Source organism: Oratosquilla oratoria, unplaced genomic scaffold (assembly GCF_046742065.1).
Source record: "Oratosquilla oratoria isolate Oo_2021 unplaced genomic scaffold, ASM4674206v1 SCAFFOLD219, whole genome shotgun sequence".
In the NCBI taxonomy this organism is placed as follows: domain Eukaryota; kingdom Metazoa; phylum Arthropoda; class Malacostraca; order Stomatopoda; family Squillidae; genus Oratosquilla; species Oratosquilla oratoria.
Genome location: NW_027467571.1, coordinates 15,001 through 31,447, shown reverse-complemented (window position 1 = coordinate 31,447; position 16,447 = coordinate 15,001). Strand labels below are relative to the sequence as shown.

The following is a 16,447-nucleotide window of genomic DNA, read 5'->3' as shown; positions in this document are numbered from 1 at the left end:
AAAAGATTTACGAACACCGTCCATTTAAGCAGCGAAGTGATAGGCGTTTTTCAGTTAATTAATTTTTCAAACTGCATCAGTTTAGGAGTTTTACATAAGCAGGATTTATATGCATACATATATACAAACATATATATATATATATATATATATATATATATATATATATATATATATATACAGTATACTGTATATGTTAATGATGTATATGGGCAGGAGATTTTCTTTTACGCATACTTCGTTGAGGTGATGGTCAGTTGTGCGCTTATGATTTTCTTAAAGGTATTTTCCATATGCCTTACTATGGTCTTCTCCTTTGAAAGAAGGTTTATGATTTCTCTATAGGTAGTAATTTTTGCTAGATCGTTGTTTCGGGTACAAAACCCTTATTTAGTTACTTGGGATATTCGTTCTTTATGTTTGGAGTAAAAATGTTTCTGGTGAGTGGTTTAATGGTATTTAATTTTATATGTTTGTGTTTATATTTTGCTCAACACTGGGGAAGGTTACCGGGGTATCCATGACTTCGATTAGTGACAAACTGTCGCATGCTTGGGAAGACCGTCAGCCTTAGTTTTGTGCCGTAAAGTCGAATACTTGGATTTGTGGTATTTTGTTCCATACTTTGGTTTGTGGTGTTTTGTCGCACGTTTGGGACTGTGGTGGTTTGTCGTATGCTTTGGAGGGCTTTGAGATCCTCTGATTGTATATTTAAGTTTGGGCTCAACCATTTGATATATAATGCTTCTAAGATTGGAAGGTGTCTATCTTTTGTATGTATTTATAAAATTTCGGTGTTTTCCTCTAGGATATTTCTTGCAAGGCTGTGCTATGTTCTATTCTTAAGCGTTCTTTGGGGGCTCCTGATGTAAGACATGAAAGGCGACGGGATAACCTCATTGTCGTCATGCCAATATAAATGGAGGGGAGGGCTTCACAATTCCCTTGGGTATATTTAAACCTATAGATGACACGTGACCTCTGAAATTCTTTTCTATCTTGGAGGTGGCTGTTCTTGAGTAGGAGGTGGCCTGTTTTCTTTGTCTTCTAATAAATCACTAAGTTAAGTATTTTCTCTGTGTTGACTAGCTTGACGTTCATCCTGATAATCTATTTCTTTATGAGTTCTTTGTAGGCTGACGAAAATGTAGATTCAGATTAGATTTTAATTTTGTCCTTATTTTTGTAATTGTTGTTACCGTTGTACTAGCCGTCCATAATTTCATGGACTGGCTGGTGATGTCTTTCTCATTGAAACCATTGTTTATTAGTATTTGGGTGGAGCCCTCGATTTCGCTGTGTATTTGTTTCCAGGTGCTACAGTGGGTGATGTAGGCACCGATAATTGAGGCTCTCCCAAACATGCAACAATTCGTCACTACCCTAGGTTTGGGCGCTTAGTAACCTCCCCCATTGATGAGGAAAGTATGAACCCAAACGTATAAAATGAAATATTATCACACCATTAACCAGAAAAATTCTTAACCTAACTACAGAGAAAGATGTGTGTGTGTGTGTGTGTGTGTGTGTGTGTGTGTGTGTGTGTGTGTGTGTATGTGTGTGTGAAACCCTTTTATCCCCTATAAAAGGGATGGCCGAGTCAAAGCATATATCCAATTCAAAAACCAATTAGTTGTTCCTTCTATCACAACGCCTTGTTGATAAAAAGTGATCTCTGTCTCCCACCAGGCTATTCGGGTCAAGGGCAATGCAGCACGAACGCAGCAGGGCAAAAAAGCTGGAGATGGTTTACCCCACCGCGTCATTGTAAGGCGACCCTCACATGGCGTCGAGTTGTTTAATTGCCTGATCTATCTACAAACACCCTCGATTCGCACATGCTTTTTTTAATTATCTCTATCTCTTTTTCTCTCTCTTCCTTATTCGAATGACATTCCTCTCCAGCATCCAATGCTCCCTTCATCCCGTCCGTGCATTTCATTCTTGGTCTTCCTCAAGTTCATTCCAAAAAAATTCTATATCCGTTTACATAAAAGTTCTAATGATATTTATGCTGTCGAGAAGTGTGAATGGTTATTTGCTAAAATTTTTATGGGAAATTGTGATTTCTATAATTGATGTTATCATTGCACTTGTACATATTGATATTTATTTAAGGCAGTTGATTTTTATTTTTTATTTTTTGAAAAATATCTAAGTTTGGGATAAATGTATATTTTGCATTATGGTATGAAATGCTGCACAATGATTGAGGAAAACCTTAACAAGAATAACAGCAAGAAGGCATTTCAAGATGTAAAAGAACTTGCGAAACAGAAGCAGACAAGAGCCAGCGCCATCCAAGATAAAGAAGGGAACTGCCTCACCGAAGAAAGTGACATCATCAACAGATGGACAGAGTACTGCTCGGAGCTCTACAACCACCAGACCAACAGAGATCCCAACGTTCTCACCTGCCAGGAATCAACAAACGAAGATGACCATCTGATCCTACGGGAGGAAGTGGAGGCAGCCGTTCGATCACTAAAAAATGACAAAGCAGCTGGAGTTGACAACGTCCCAGCAGAGCTGATAAAGCACGGAGGGAAGGCAGTGATAGACATCCTCACCAAAATCTGCAACAAGATCTGGCAGACTGGAGAATGGCCAACACCATGGACACAGTCACTCATCATCACCCTTCCTAAAAAAGGAAACCTGCAGCTATGCCAGAACTACAGAACCATCAGTCTTATTAGCCATGCAAGTAAGGTGATGCTGAAGATCATTTTGAACAGACTGAAACCTCAGGCAGAAGAAGTCATTGCTGAAGAGCAGGCTAGATTTCGCAGTGGACAGAGCACCACAGAATAGATCTTCAACCTTAGAGTTATGTGTGAGAAGTACAGCCAACATCAGCAGGACATCTATCACGTCTTTATTGACTTCAAAAAGGCGTTTGATAGAGTATGGCACGACGCACTATGGACCACAATGAAGAAATACAACATGGGCCAGAAGCTAATCAACACCATCAAGCAACTATACACAAAGGCCAGCAGTGCAGTACTTGTAAAAGACACCATGGGAGACTGGTTCCATACGTCGGTAGGGGTCCGACAGGGATGTCTGCTATCACCAACCTTGTTCAACATCTTCCTTGAACGCATAATGACTGAAGCTGGGTTGGCTGGAGACGAAAAAGAACTCGCCACCTTGGTAAACCGCCTGGACAGAACATCATCCAGATTTGGAATGGAGATCAGTGCCGAGAAGACAAAGTTGATGACAAACAGCGCAACACCAATCAAATCGAAAGAAAGATCACAGTCAACGGACAAAAACTCGAGACTGTGACTCAGTTCAAGTATCTTGGAGCCATACACAACGAAGAAGGATCAAAGATTGAAGTTCTAGCAAGAGCAGCGCAGACGGCAACAACACTTGCAAAGCTGAAACCCACATGGAAAGATAAGAACATCTGTCTCCAGTCAAAGCTGAAGCTACTCCATGCATTAGTCCTGTCCATCTTCCTGTACGCATGTGAGACATGGACGCTGACAGCAGAACTGCAGAGAAAGATCCAGGCAATGGAAATGAGGTGTTTCAGAAGACTCCTTGGCATCTCATACACAGATCACATCACAAACGAAGAAGTGCGCAAGACGATCTCACAGCATGTGAAGCACTATGAAGACCTTCTGACCACATTGAAGAAGAGAAAGCTGAAGTGGTATGGACATGTGACACGGTCCAGCGGACTATAAAAAAAAAAAACATCCTCCAAGGGACAGTTCAGGGGAAGAGGAGACGAGGCAGGCAGAGGAAGAAGTGGGTAGACAATATCACAGAATGGACAGGGAAGAACTTTGCAGAGACCCAGGCCCTTGCCCACGACCGTGAAAGATGGGGGTCACTGGTGAATTGTTCATCGATGCAGTGCCCCTACGACCCCGGGGGGATAAGGGATTCGTGATCGTGATCGTGTTGAAATGCTTATTGGTCGTCTTTGAGTGGGAGGTTTTGGTATAATTATTCCGGGGCTTCACGGTCGGAAGGAAGTGAAGAAGTACTTTTACAGACAATAAGAAAAGTTTGATAAGAAAAATGATCGTGAGGACTTAACCTATCGAATCGCATGACGTCCTGCGTCCGAAGGAGGAATAATTAATGTAATGTGTCAGTTTATGTGTCAGTTATGTTCATCGTGGGATTTATTGTTGTGGTTATCTACTTGGTTTCGGGTGATTGCCTGGGAGATTTCTTTGCGGTGACATTTTGACATTTTGAGTAAGTGTTTTATTATCTAATTATTGAGTTCTATCTATCGTGGTCTTTGATATTCTATAATTGTAATTAATAGTTATTTCTGATAGTTCTATTTAGATTACTTGTATGTGCCTATCGGTTCGTTTGCGACATAATGTTTTTACAATTGAGTAGCTGTAAATATTCGTGGAAATACAGGGAGGGGGTTACATTACTTGAACTTGATGACTGACGAGTAGGTAGCACTGGCTGGCACTGTGGTTTGTGACTGACGTAGGCTGAAGTTGTTGGCTCCTAGCTGGTGTTGAAACATTGCTTGGGCAAGTAATTTTCGCGAGCAGCTCGAGCCAAGGGTGGCGGTGGGTGCAGGGTGTGGTTGGTTGGTAGAGTTGAGTTGACACGCGGGGTAGGTAAGCGAGGATGCTGACCCGATGCGAAGAGTAGGTATGTTAGGCGGGTCCGGGCCTAACTGCTGCGAAGCTCCTGGTCTGGGTGGAAGGGGGTGGAGGTGGGTTAGGCGGGTCGGGGCCTAACCGCTGCGAGGCTCCTGGTCTGGGTAAATATGGAGGGGGATGGAAGTGGGTTAGGCTGGTCTGGGGTCTAACCGCTGCGCATTCCCTGGTCTGGCTGGTCATGATGGGGGGGGGGGGGCGGAGGTGGGTTATGTGGGTCTGGGCCTAGCCGCTGCGAATTCCCTGGTCTGGCTGGTCATGAAAGGGGTGGGGGTGGAGGCGGGTTCTCGTCCGATCCTGAATTATAAAAAAGGGGGGTTAGTGGGAGTCTATGGTTTATACTCACGGTGATTGGTGACGGTAGTTGTGGATGGCGGATGAGATTGTCTCTTGGATGTGTCTCGTTGGCCTGGATCCACTGCGTCTTGACTGAAGTCGTGATGTCAAATCGATCTTGGAGTTGGTGCGCTGGATCTCTACAGCTGATTGGATTCGTCTGGTCTCGGCTTGGGTTCACTGCTTGAAGGAATAGAGGGGTGGTTAGTAATGCTTACCGAATAAGTTGCTGAGTCGGCAGATTCTGCGTTTTGCGAGTCAGACGTCTGAAGGGGGGTAGGGGCAAGGTGGAGTATTCTCTCTGGGAGATGAGTCCTGTTGTAGCTGAATGGAATCTTGTGGCTTGATTGAAGTTCGATCACCTGGCTGGGAGTCTTGTGGTAGCTGAATGGAATCTTGTGGTTTGATTGAAGTTCGATCTCCTGGGTGGGAGTTTTGTGGTAGCTGAATAGAGTCTTGTGGCTTGATTGAAGTTCGATCACTTGGTTGGTAGTATTGTTTGATACTGGATTGGAGTCTTGATACGGTGATGTGTAGAGTTGACAGGTGTTTTCTTCTATTCTGACAGAGGTTTCTCTGTCCGATTGGTAGCGTACTGCCACCAGGTGGTTTAAAATAAAATGCCTTACGATTTCACCACCGATTCTAAGATTGGTGCAACTGCAGGTCACAGCTGCTATCTTAGAAGTCAGACTGTCGTCTCGAAGGGAGCGGTTGGTGGAGGGGTAGTGTGTAGACGATGTCGCTTGCTTGAAAACTTGCTGACGAAGTGATGGGCTTGCTTTTTGATGCGGTTGATGAGAAGTCGAAGACAGGCGATGTCTGCTTCGTAGACAGTGGTCTTGTTCTTCTGAATGGTAGGCGTGGCTGGTTGGCGTGTATGTTGCTTGGAGCTGAATAGAATCAAGTGGCTTGATTGCCCGATTCTGGGAGCTTGATTGAAGATATGAGAAGTCGAAGATAGACGATTTCTTCTTCGTAGACCGTGGTCTGTTCCTTCTGAATGGTAGGCGTGGCTGGTTGGCTTGTATATTGCTTGGAGCTGAATAGAATCATGTGGCTTGATTGCCGATTCTGGGAGCTTGATTGAAGATATGAGAAGTCGAAGATAGACGGTTTCTTCTTCGTAGACCGTGGTCCGTTCCTTCTGAATGGTAGGTGTGGCTTGAGTGGCTAAATATTTTATTCGGCCTTCTGTGGTAGGTGCGAGTGTAATCAGTGTTTCTTGGTATAAAGTAGGCTTGTCTCCTCGGAGTTTGGAATGAGAGCACCGCTCGCCAATTTGACTGGTTGTGTAACCTTGGTTGTGTGGCTGAGTACCACGTTTCTATTCAGATCGTGGGAGCACCGCTGTCGCCGTTGTAACCGATAATGGTTGTGGTTACATAAGGTGGACTTCATGCGGGCGAGATAAACTCCAAAACGGGGAGTTTTCTTCTATTTATCAACAATAAATCTGGGGTTAGCAACAACAGACGTATATATGGGCACTGTGGGCAATATACAATAAGTGCCAGGCCTTGACCTAGGGCACAACTGGCTGGCAGGCTCATCGACCTGCTCAGCTCTGCTTTCTTGGTGACATAGGTGTCGTTAATAAAGGGAGTTAGTAGATTGTCGTAAGTAAAAGTGTTAGTTGCTATTCTTAGGCTTTGGAGTTAGTTCTACTTATTGGGGTTAGTCGTATGGTTGGTGGGTATGGTTAGGTATGTTATATATATATGTTAGCTTATGGGTAATATATTAGGGACATGTATAATAAAGGGGGTTTAATGGGTTTCTCTGGTGACATTGGGCATCTTTTTCTTGTTTGTCTTGAAATCTGCTGCGTTAGATGTATGTTCTGGGAAAGCAAGTTTAGCTAGAGGGGGAGGTAGTGCTATGTTGCAAGCATGTAGATCACGTGCGTAGTAGGTGATGGTTAGTAATGGTTACACAAATGTCTGGGAACAGGAAAGGTTAAGAATAAGATGGATCAATTGACTAGGTGAAAGACAATAGTTCACAACCCAAGAAACAAAAGAAAAAAGAAAGTGAAAAGAGTAAGCAATTGTCTACTGAGGATGGACAACGACCTTGAGAGGAAAAGGGAGTTTGGAGGGCAACTAGGGATAGATTAAAATTTTGTTGTCAATGGATATTAAAGGAATCAGGTGGGGTGAGATATAAAACATGACCTTATTTTGTGCAATTATGTTGACTCCTTGTAAAATAGCTGCTTTCAAATATTTTCTACGGATCTTGTCGGGCTCATGTATCAGAAGTTTTGCATTCTCCCAGTCAATCAGGTGGTTACTACTGTTTTTATGTGCAACACACGCGTTGGTGGACATTGTATTGGTATTCTCGGTTTCGAATTTTTAGATCGCGTGGTGTTTCCCTAATGTAGGATTTTTCACATCCCGGACACAGAATCCGACAAACGCCGGTTTATTGTCTGGTGTTTTGCCGATACTTATTATCATCATCGTGATGTCTTTAATTGTTCTACTGGTCTGGCACACTACTTCCTAATTGTTGGTTTTTAAAATTCAAGTCAGATTGGTGGCGACGTCTTTGGTTGGTAACACGAGTCGATTGGCTGTCCCGCTTTGCTGCCTACTGTCTTTCCAGAATTTTAATGGCCTTTTCTCCGCATTTATTTAAAATGAAAATGAAAAAAAAGTCTCCCAGCTGTATCAGCACTCTTCTTTTAGGTATTCTTCACTGCATATTCTGAGCGCCCTAAGAAAGAAGCCTATCACTACTTTCTTGACCCTGACATCATGGTGGGAGTAGAAACTGATTTAAATAGTTTTTGTTTGTGAGTTTTCTGAATAATTTAAATTTCAGCTGATTACCATGTTTTGAGATGTGTGTCTAAGAAAGGAAGGGTATCGTTCATTTCTTCTTCTAGGGAAAACTGAATGGTGGGCTCTACCTCGTTCAATGCAGTTTGAAACCAAGGCAAGGGTCCGTATCCCATCGCTGCCACCATATGTACGAGGGTAGTTAATGAAACAAGATCGAAATATATAAATTATTTAGCACAAAAAAAAAAGACGTGCGTACACTCTTAAGGCGTAATCGAAACTGCCTTGCGTGAATACAGCTTGGCTTGGCGGGAGCCATACACGCCAGCATGGTTCCTTCACAAAATTGGCACGTATAGATCCAATGGATATGATAGTTTTAATAAATTGATATAAATAAATGACATATTATTTATATACAAAAAGGTATAACAATCGTACAATGCCATTAGCATGCACGTACACCACAACAAGATTGAATTGCCTGGGTGTGATGAGTAGGATATCGTCCACGTAGCGCAGTCAGGTCACATGTTCGGGAACGATGTCAACAAAAAGGCCTGCTTCTAACCCCTCCCCCCCCAAAAAAAAAGAAAGAAAGAAAAGAAATGGCAAGGATTGCACTTGTAGCGATGCTACTGTGGTGAAGAGAAAGAGGTTTTGGTGAGTTCGTCTCCTTTATTGTAAGGTACGAGTGAACTGATTTTACATGCGGCGGGAGTCGATATGTATACCACATGGGTAGTAACCCGTGGTGCGTAATTACATAAGTGCACTGGATTAGGTTAGGTCGGGTCAAGCAGGGTCGCACTGTAAGATAGCGTCAGGTCGTGGGCAACATGACGCGCGGTCTATGCCACGTGGTTATCGTGGCGTGTACAATATTCCCTTCTCAAAATTGCCTTGGCTTTAGAGGGCGTCCTGCACGTGAGAATTTGGTGTCGAGGTGTGACGATTTTAGGCGGTCGATGGAGACCCATTCTGGCCTGCCGGAGATGGAGATGCGGAAGGTCTTGTCCTTACGTTCAAGGACAAGATGGGGGCCAGTGTAGGGACGGGTGAGTGGTGGGGTGTGAGCGTCCGCCCTCAGGAAAATGTGCGTCGAGGTGTGAAGTTGTTTTGGGAGGTATTTCCTTCACCTCCCGGTGATGTGTCGGCACACACGGGGCGAATTTGCCGACAGTGCGTCGCAGCTGCTGCAGGCTCTCGGAAGAATCCTGTGGAGGAAAGAATTCTGCGGGCACGACGAGGGTTTGGCCGAGGACCATCTCTGCTGGAGACACGTTGAGCTCGTCCTTGATGGCTGTCCGAAGGCCAAGGAGTATCCATAGCAGTTAGGGTAACCAGGAGCCATTGTTGCAGCGTGCCATAAGACGTGAAGTAAGTTCCTCGGTCGGAGGTGACGTGTTCCGGGAGGCCAAATCTGGCGATCCATCCACTGAGAAAGGCTGTAGTGCTGGATGAAGTGGTACTATCCTTCATGGGGATGGCCCCCAACCAGCGCGTCGATCTATCAATGGCGATGAAGAGGTAACGATGGCCTTCCGACGGGGGAAGTGGGCCGACGACGTCGACATGAATATGTGCGAAGTGTCGTCGGGGCTGTTGTAATGATCCGATGCCTGACTTAGTGTGGCGATGAATTTTGCTTTGCTGGCAGGCGATACAGGATCTGGCCCACTCCTTTGCATCCTTGGAGATGCTGTGCCAGATAAATTTCTGCTTCAGGAGTTTCGCAGTGACGCGCCCTGAAGGGTGAGACAGGCCGTATATCAAATTGAACACTTGACGTCGGAAGGCCGCTGGGATGAGGGGTCGTGGGCGGCCGGTACTGATGTCGCAGAGGATGGTGTGGTTGTCGTGGAAAGGAACGTCTTGCTACTTAAGGGATGTGATGGATGTCCTGTAGGCAAGTGTTTCAGGATCTTCCCGTTACTCTCCGGGGATAGCTGCGTAGTTGAAGCCGAGTTGAACTGCGTCGATGGCTATCCGGGAGAGGGCGTCTACAACGGGGTTCTTTGTACCGGGGACGTGCCTGATGGTGCAATTGAACTCGGTGATGGCGGAGAGGAGACCAAGCGTCCTGTTGTTTTGTTAAGGCGTGCACTAGAGGTTGATGGTCGGTGTTGATGATAAATGAGGAGCCTTCGAGGAAATGGCGAAAATGGCGGACGGCATGGTGGATGGCGAGGAGCTCTCTGTCAAAGGTGCTGTAGTTGAGCTCGGCCTTAGAGAGTTTCCTGCTGAAGAAACCGAGGGGTGTAGGTCTGCCACGGAGGATTTGTTCGAGCACACCCCCTATGTGCAGGGAAGGAGACGGTGGTGGTACGGACAAGGGTTTTTTTGGCGTTGACGAAGGCATCTTGCATGGCGGGGCTCTACAGGAGGTCCTTCGGTTTTCCGTGAAGGGCGTTATAAAGTGGGTGCAGCGTTTCAGCGATGTTAGGGAGGAAATGGTGGTAGAAGTTGACCATCCCAATAAATTCCTGCAGGGCTTTGATAGCAGTAGGTTTGGGAAATTTGTCGTCTGCGGCGACTTTATCCTGCAGGGGGCGAACGCCGTCAGGGGAGATGAGGTGTCCCAAAAATGGGACAGACTTTTTCCCGAAGCTGCATTTGTCAAAGCGGACAACGAGGCTGTTGTCCTGGAGACGCTCGAGGATGGACCGCAGGTGTTGGAGATGCTGGTCAGGCGTGTTGGAGAAGACCAGAATATCGTCGACGTAGCAGACGTAGAAGTCGAGGTCACCGAGGATGCCATCCATTAGGCGCTGGAAGGTCGCACCTGAGTTTCTCAAGCCGAAGCAGGAGTAATTAAAAGTGTACGTCCCGAAGGGGGTGGTGATGGCTGTCTACGGGATGTCGTCTATATTTACCGGAACTTGGTAATAGCCCTTCAGGAGGTCCAGTGTCGAAAAGATCTTGGCGCCGTTGAGGTATGTGGTCACGTCGGAGGTGTTTGGGAGTGGGTAGTGGTCAGGTTCCATGTTCAGCCCCCGGTAGTCTTCATAGGGGCGTCAGGAACCATCGTTCTTCTTGACGAGGTGGAGAGGGGAGGACCAAGGGCTGGAGGCCTTTTGGCAGAGTTTTTTTTTTTTTTTTTTTGCAACAGCGAATTTCTCGGGCAGTGGGCGACGGTATTCGGCAAATACCGGGGGCCCAGACGTCTTGATGTACTGGTACATGCCATGTTCAGCTGGCGTCTGGGGTGTCTGTCGCAGCTCAGGCTTGAAGACGTCGGGGAATTCAGTGAGCAGGTGGGCGTAGGGCATTCTAGCGTCAATGGCGGCGATCGTGGTTGGCTGTGGCGCGATTTGCAGGGGCGTCGAGGTGGATGCAGTTGCGCAGACTAAGCGGCTGTTGGCAACGTCGACCACTAACTTGCAATGAGCGACGAAGTCAACACCGAGGAGGGACGTCTTGACTTCTGCCAGGATGAAGTTCCAGGAGTAATGGCGACTCCCAAAGGTGAGGTGCAGGCGTTTTCACCTGTAGGTGGCTATGGTAGTGCCGTTAGCGGCGACGAGACTAACGCCAACGTCCTTGGGGACAAGCACAAGTGTCGACAAGGAAACGACATTTAGGGGCCTTGTCGTTGATGTAGAGGCCCGTTGCGCCTGTAGAGGCCACCGTGATGGACGGTGGCCCTTTTAGGTGTTTTTTGTCCAGGCACATCCTGGTTGGCATTTCTTTGCGAAGGTGCTGAATCTTGTGTGGTAGTAGCACAGGTGCAAAGGGTCGGTGGTCCGGCGTCGCTGCCTTTGCTGGTGTTGTTGGCGCCTGTTGGCTGGGGGTGCTGCTGCGGTGGAGATATTGTCCGTGACGTCGTCAGCAGCACAGACATCCTGACTGCTTGCTGCGGCGGCGTGGGCGTCGGAGAGATGGTCCGCCTTCCGTGAAACTTCGTCGGTGGTCATTTCCTCGGCGTTGCCAAGGGAGGATCGGACGGGCGCTGGGAGGCGTATGAGCAACAATTGACGAAGCATATCGACATTCCTGCTGGTTTCTTTGGCTGTGGGTGGGAGGCGGGCGATGGACATCATCTCGAGGTATGCTGTTCCTGGTTTAATGTCCCCCAGTGTTTGTTGGGAGAGTTGTAGGATTTTTGCGGCTCTGGAGGCTGCCAAGGCGTGAATTCCTGAAGCAGGTACTGTTTCAGAACGTCATACTGGATAACGCCGTCATGTTGATCGAACCATTGGGAGATAAATGGGAACACATACTCGGGGATCACCTCGAGAACATAGTCTGACTTCGTTTGGGACGCGCTGATATTCCACATGCGGAACTAGATCTCCGTCCGGCGAAACCAGGAGGGGGCGTCAACCGTGGAGAAGGGTGGCAGCTTCAGGGAGACGGCGTTGACGGTGTTGGTAGCGGGCATCATGGCGTCGGGTGTGGCAGCGGTAGATGGGTTCATTGTCGCTCCGAATGGTCACCAGTGTGGCGATGCTACTGTGGTGAAGAGAAAGAGGTTTTGATGAGTTCGTCTCCTTTAATGTAAGGTACAAGTGAACTGAGAACCCATGGCTATACCAAATTTCTGATGGAAACAGCGGTCCTGGAACTTAAAATAGTTAAATTCCACTCAAACTTGTATTAAATTAATAAAGTCGTTAAGGGACAGGGGGAAGTCGATTTTCTCCGTCTTTATTTTGTCTCTAAGGAGCTCTATTACCTTATCAGATGGAACACAATTAAAGAGGCTTTTTACGTTCAGACTGGTCAACTTGTTGTGGGCGGGGGTATCTCGGATTCTGTTCAATAGGTCTCCTGAGTGTTTATGATGTGCTCGACTGATGGTTCTCGGGAGAGGGGACAAATGTCTGGCCAACGTACCTGCTATTCTGTGGGTCGCACTCCCTATCCCTGACATTATGGGTCTCATTGGCATATTACTTTTGTGGGTTTTGGTTAGACCATACATCGTAGCTGTACGTGGGAGGTTTGGAAATAGGTAAAAGAATTTCTTGCCTGCATAGGAACTTTTGAGAATTTTTCTTACCTTGCATGCTTCTTCGCCTCGTTGTCTACTTCTGATTGGGAGACTTTACTATACGTAATGCCACCACTGAGCAGGTCTTCCATCTTCTGTGTGTAGTCTATGCTGTTCATCACCACTACTCCATTTCCCTTGTCAGCGGTGGTGATCCTGATGGAAGGAACCTTGGATAACACCTACAGAGCTCGAACGTATTTCCTGGGTATTGTTTGGTTGGGGTGTCCGCTGAGAGCTAAGGTCAGCAGCCTTTGTGTATAGCCTTGCAATAATTCCCTGTCGTAGCATCTGTAATTTTTCGCGATCATAATAATGTTCTGTTTTTTTCTTGTGGATGCCGGTTGCAAAATTGAGCTCGGGGCTGAGCACTTCGGTCTTGATGTCGAATAATGTTCTGTTGGAGAGATTCACTATGTTTTCAGGTCTTCCCATGGATTTCCAAACACTTTCAGTGCAAAAGCGTTTCCAGTTTTCCTACTAGATAAACTCAGAAAACAAGCAATTGAAATTTTGGAAGGCCGTAGGCAGCAGGGCGGGACAGTCTAAACTCGTCTTACCAACCGATCTAAAAATTCGAAACCGAGAATACCAATACAATGTCCACCAACGTGTGTATTGCATAGAGAGGCAGTAGCAGCCACCTGATGGACTGGAAGAATGCAAAACTTCTGATACATAAGCCCAACAAGATCCGTAGATTTTTTTTAGAAGTAGCCATTATACAAGGAATCAACACAATTGAACAAAATAGGGTCATGTTTAATATCTCACTTCACCCAATTCCTTTGATATCCATTGACAACAAAATTTTAATCTATCCCTAGTTACCCTCTGTCATGTCCTTAGCGTGAATACAATCCTGTGGTTGTGCTGTATCACGTCCTTTTGTGAATAAAATCTCTTGTTTGTAGTTTCAAGACGCCTTACGTGAATATAAGTAATTTGTGTTGTATTTCATAACATTAATGTGTATTTCTTGAAATATTAAGCATTGCTCAATAAACGTCTGTTGGAGCGCGCCTCAATACGTATCATTAGATGACGCCAAGCTCAGAAACGTATCTTTAAACCACCGCTTTACCTACGTTTTGCTATATCTGAAACATAAGCTTCCATTCCTGGGGTGTAAAAGGGCAATGCAGAGAGAGACAGTAGAGACCAGAGAGACATGGAGAAGAGAGTCATAGAGAGGAGCAGAGAGAGAGAGAGAGAGAGAGAGAGAGAGAGAGAGAGAGAGAGAGAGAGAGAGAGAGAGAGAGAGAGAACGCGAAAAGAACAAACAAGAGAAGAAAAGAAGCAGGCGCCCGAAGTGTACAACCTTCGTGTTTTACCAAATAATTTCAAACATCTTCAGACTGCTGCTGGACTACGTGCGGCTCGATACTCTCTCTCTATTATTTTCTCAATTACGAAATATTATCCAAAATCTTACGTGTTCCCGACTACCAGAAGCTTCACCTACCAGAGGAACTACCAGAAGCTTCACCTACCAGAAGTTATCGTACATAATCTTCATCTATTTGTCCTCCGGAATTGTTGGTGCGACCTTAGCAACCATAATCAAGACTCGTTTACACCATAATCAAGATTTTGTTTCGCCCACATGTTCTTACGTGCTGCATACAAAAACACTCATATCCTATACTTGGTAACTAATATAAACATTTATGTCAAGTCATATGTATTGATCTATTTTTATTATTCTATGCCCATTTATGTTATATGTGTTATTTTTGTTCGTGTAATAATATTTAATATTAACGAAGAGTTTAATCGTCCTACCTGAACACTGTTATTCTTCCGAACTGCGCACGACCTTATTTTTTTCTTTTTGTGTCGCGAGTAGCCTGGCCCATAGGTGGGTCGTGATACCCTCCAAACTCCCTTTTTCCTCTCAAGGTCGTTGTCCATTATCAGTAGAAAATTGCTCACCCATCTAATTTTCTTCCTTTTATTCCTGGGTTGTTAGCTACTGTCCTTCACCCAGTCAATTGTTCTTTCTTATCCTTATTCCCAGACATTTGGTACACCTTCTCCTTAACCTTTCAATGACCCTCTCCCACCCTCTCTACCTCCCTTCCTCCCTCCCACCTTTCCCTCGTTCCCCCTATTCCTTTAATTTAATCTGTCATGTGCATTACGACTATGTACTTGAAAAATCTGTAACAAGCTAAGTGTCGTACTAATAATGGCTCCGTCCTCACATTCATTTTTTTTTTATAGAATTGTCGGCAACTGCCACTCTCATACATGCATATAGTTGATAAACGCCAAACATTGAGAGGGAGCGGGGGGTAAGCTGCGGTCACGGGCTGCCTGCTCGTGTGACGTCATCATACGAGTCTAAAAATCCAGTTCCCAGTAGGATCCCTACATAACACACTTTTAAATACGATACATACATATTCTCACACAATCTACATGAAAAGAAGTTCCTTTACATTGTACAATCTGACAAAAAATATTTGCAATATACAAAATTATGATATTCACGCAAGGACGTGACAATGGAAGACATGAAATATTCTAATATATCCACGCTAGGGCGTGACAGTACCTCTTCTTTTATTCTTGCTGCCTGCAGGCGATTTCATTCATCTTCGTGTCTTAACCCATTCCCTACCTATTGGTCTTTTTTTTGTTCTACTTGTCGCCAGATGATTTTATTAAATTCCGTGGCATTCTATAGATACCGAAGGTGCAAGAACCAAATAATAAAGATAATTTTTCAACTTTGTATTGATTCCGCCCCGTGCTGTATTGAAACGGTTCTTGAGTATTTGATGTATTTATTTGTGTATTAGTTTTAAGATGGAATTAATTTTTAGTTAAGATATTGCATAGCTGCAGGAACCGTAGAAGGTATAAATTAAAGATTTCAGAATAATTTTGATTCTTTCTCAGACGTTGTCCAAATTTGTTTATACAAATTATGAGACACATGTACACATTCATGTACTCATTCGTATAAACAAACAAGTTATTTGATAGGGAATAATGTCGACAGCACAAAATTTTATTAAAACATTGTGCGGCTTTCTTATAACGGTATATTTAAGAAAGTTCACAAAGAAGAAGAAGAAGAAGAAGAAGAAGAAGAAGAAGAAGAAGAAGAAGAAGAAGAAGAAGAAGAAGAAGAAGAAGAAGAAGAAGAAGAAGAAGAAGAAGAAGAAGAAGAAGAAGAAGAAGAAGAAGAAGAAGAAGAAGAAGAAGAAGAAGAAGAAGAAGAAGAAGAAGAAGAAGAAGAAAATAAGAAACGAACGAACTGAATATTTGGAAGCCGTTTTCTTTCAATTGGAGAGGAATCATTTGCTACACCGTGGGCGCTTGATTGTCAAAGAAAATTTAAAATCAAGGAGTGACTTTTGAAAAATCTCGATTTCCTGATTTTGATTTTCTTATATACTCTTTTCTACACCCATTAACAGAGTTTCGTTCGAATAAAATTCGTTTGAAAAAGTTTACCTGTATTTACAATAAACAATTGCATGAATGAAATAAAGAAAATAAAATATGTGCACTGGCGGCGTAATAAGATGCGTGCTGGTTTCGTATTTGCTTATTTCTGGGATCGAATTGCGCATTCCTCTTCGATTCCCAGAAGTGACTGTTACCCGCAATAGTCCGTAAAACGCAAATGAGAAAGATGACGGCTGCGG

The 16,447-nt window shown here is 44.7% G+C and overlaps 1 protein-coding gene across 1 annotated transcript; it reads left to right on the top strand.

The window, feature by feature from the left end:
• Window positions 1-2,832: 2,832 nt before the first annotated feature.
• Window positions 2,833-4,326, top strand: LOC143022900 (uncharacterized). The gene is made up of 3 exons (XM_076181298.1): window positions 2,833-3,048; window positions 3,177-3,673; window positions 4,317-4,326. The coding sequence occupies exons 1-3, from the start codon at window positions 2,833-2,835 to the stop codon at window positions 4,324-4,326; spliced, it is 723 nt and encodes a 240-aa protein (XP_076037413.1).
• Window positions 4,327-16,447: the final 12,121 nt, after the last annotated feature.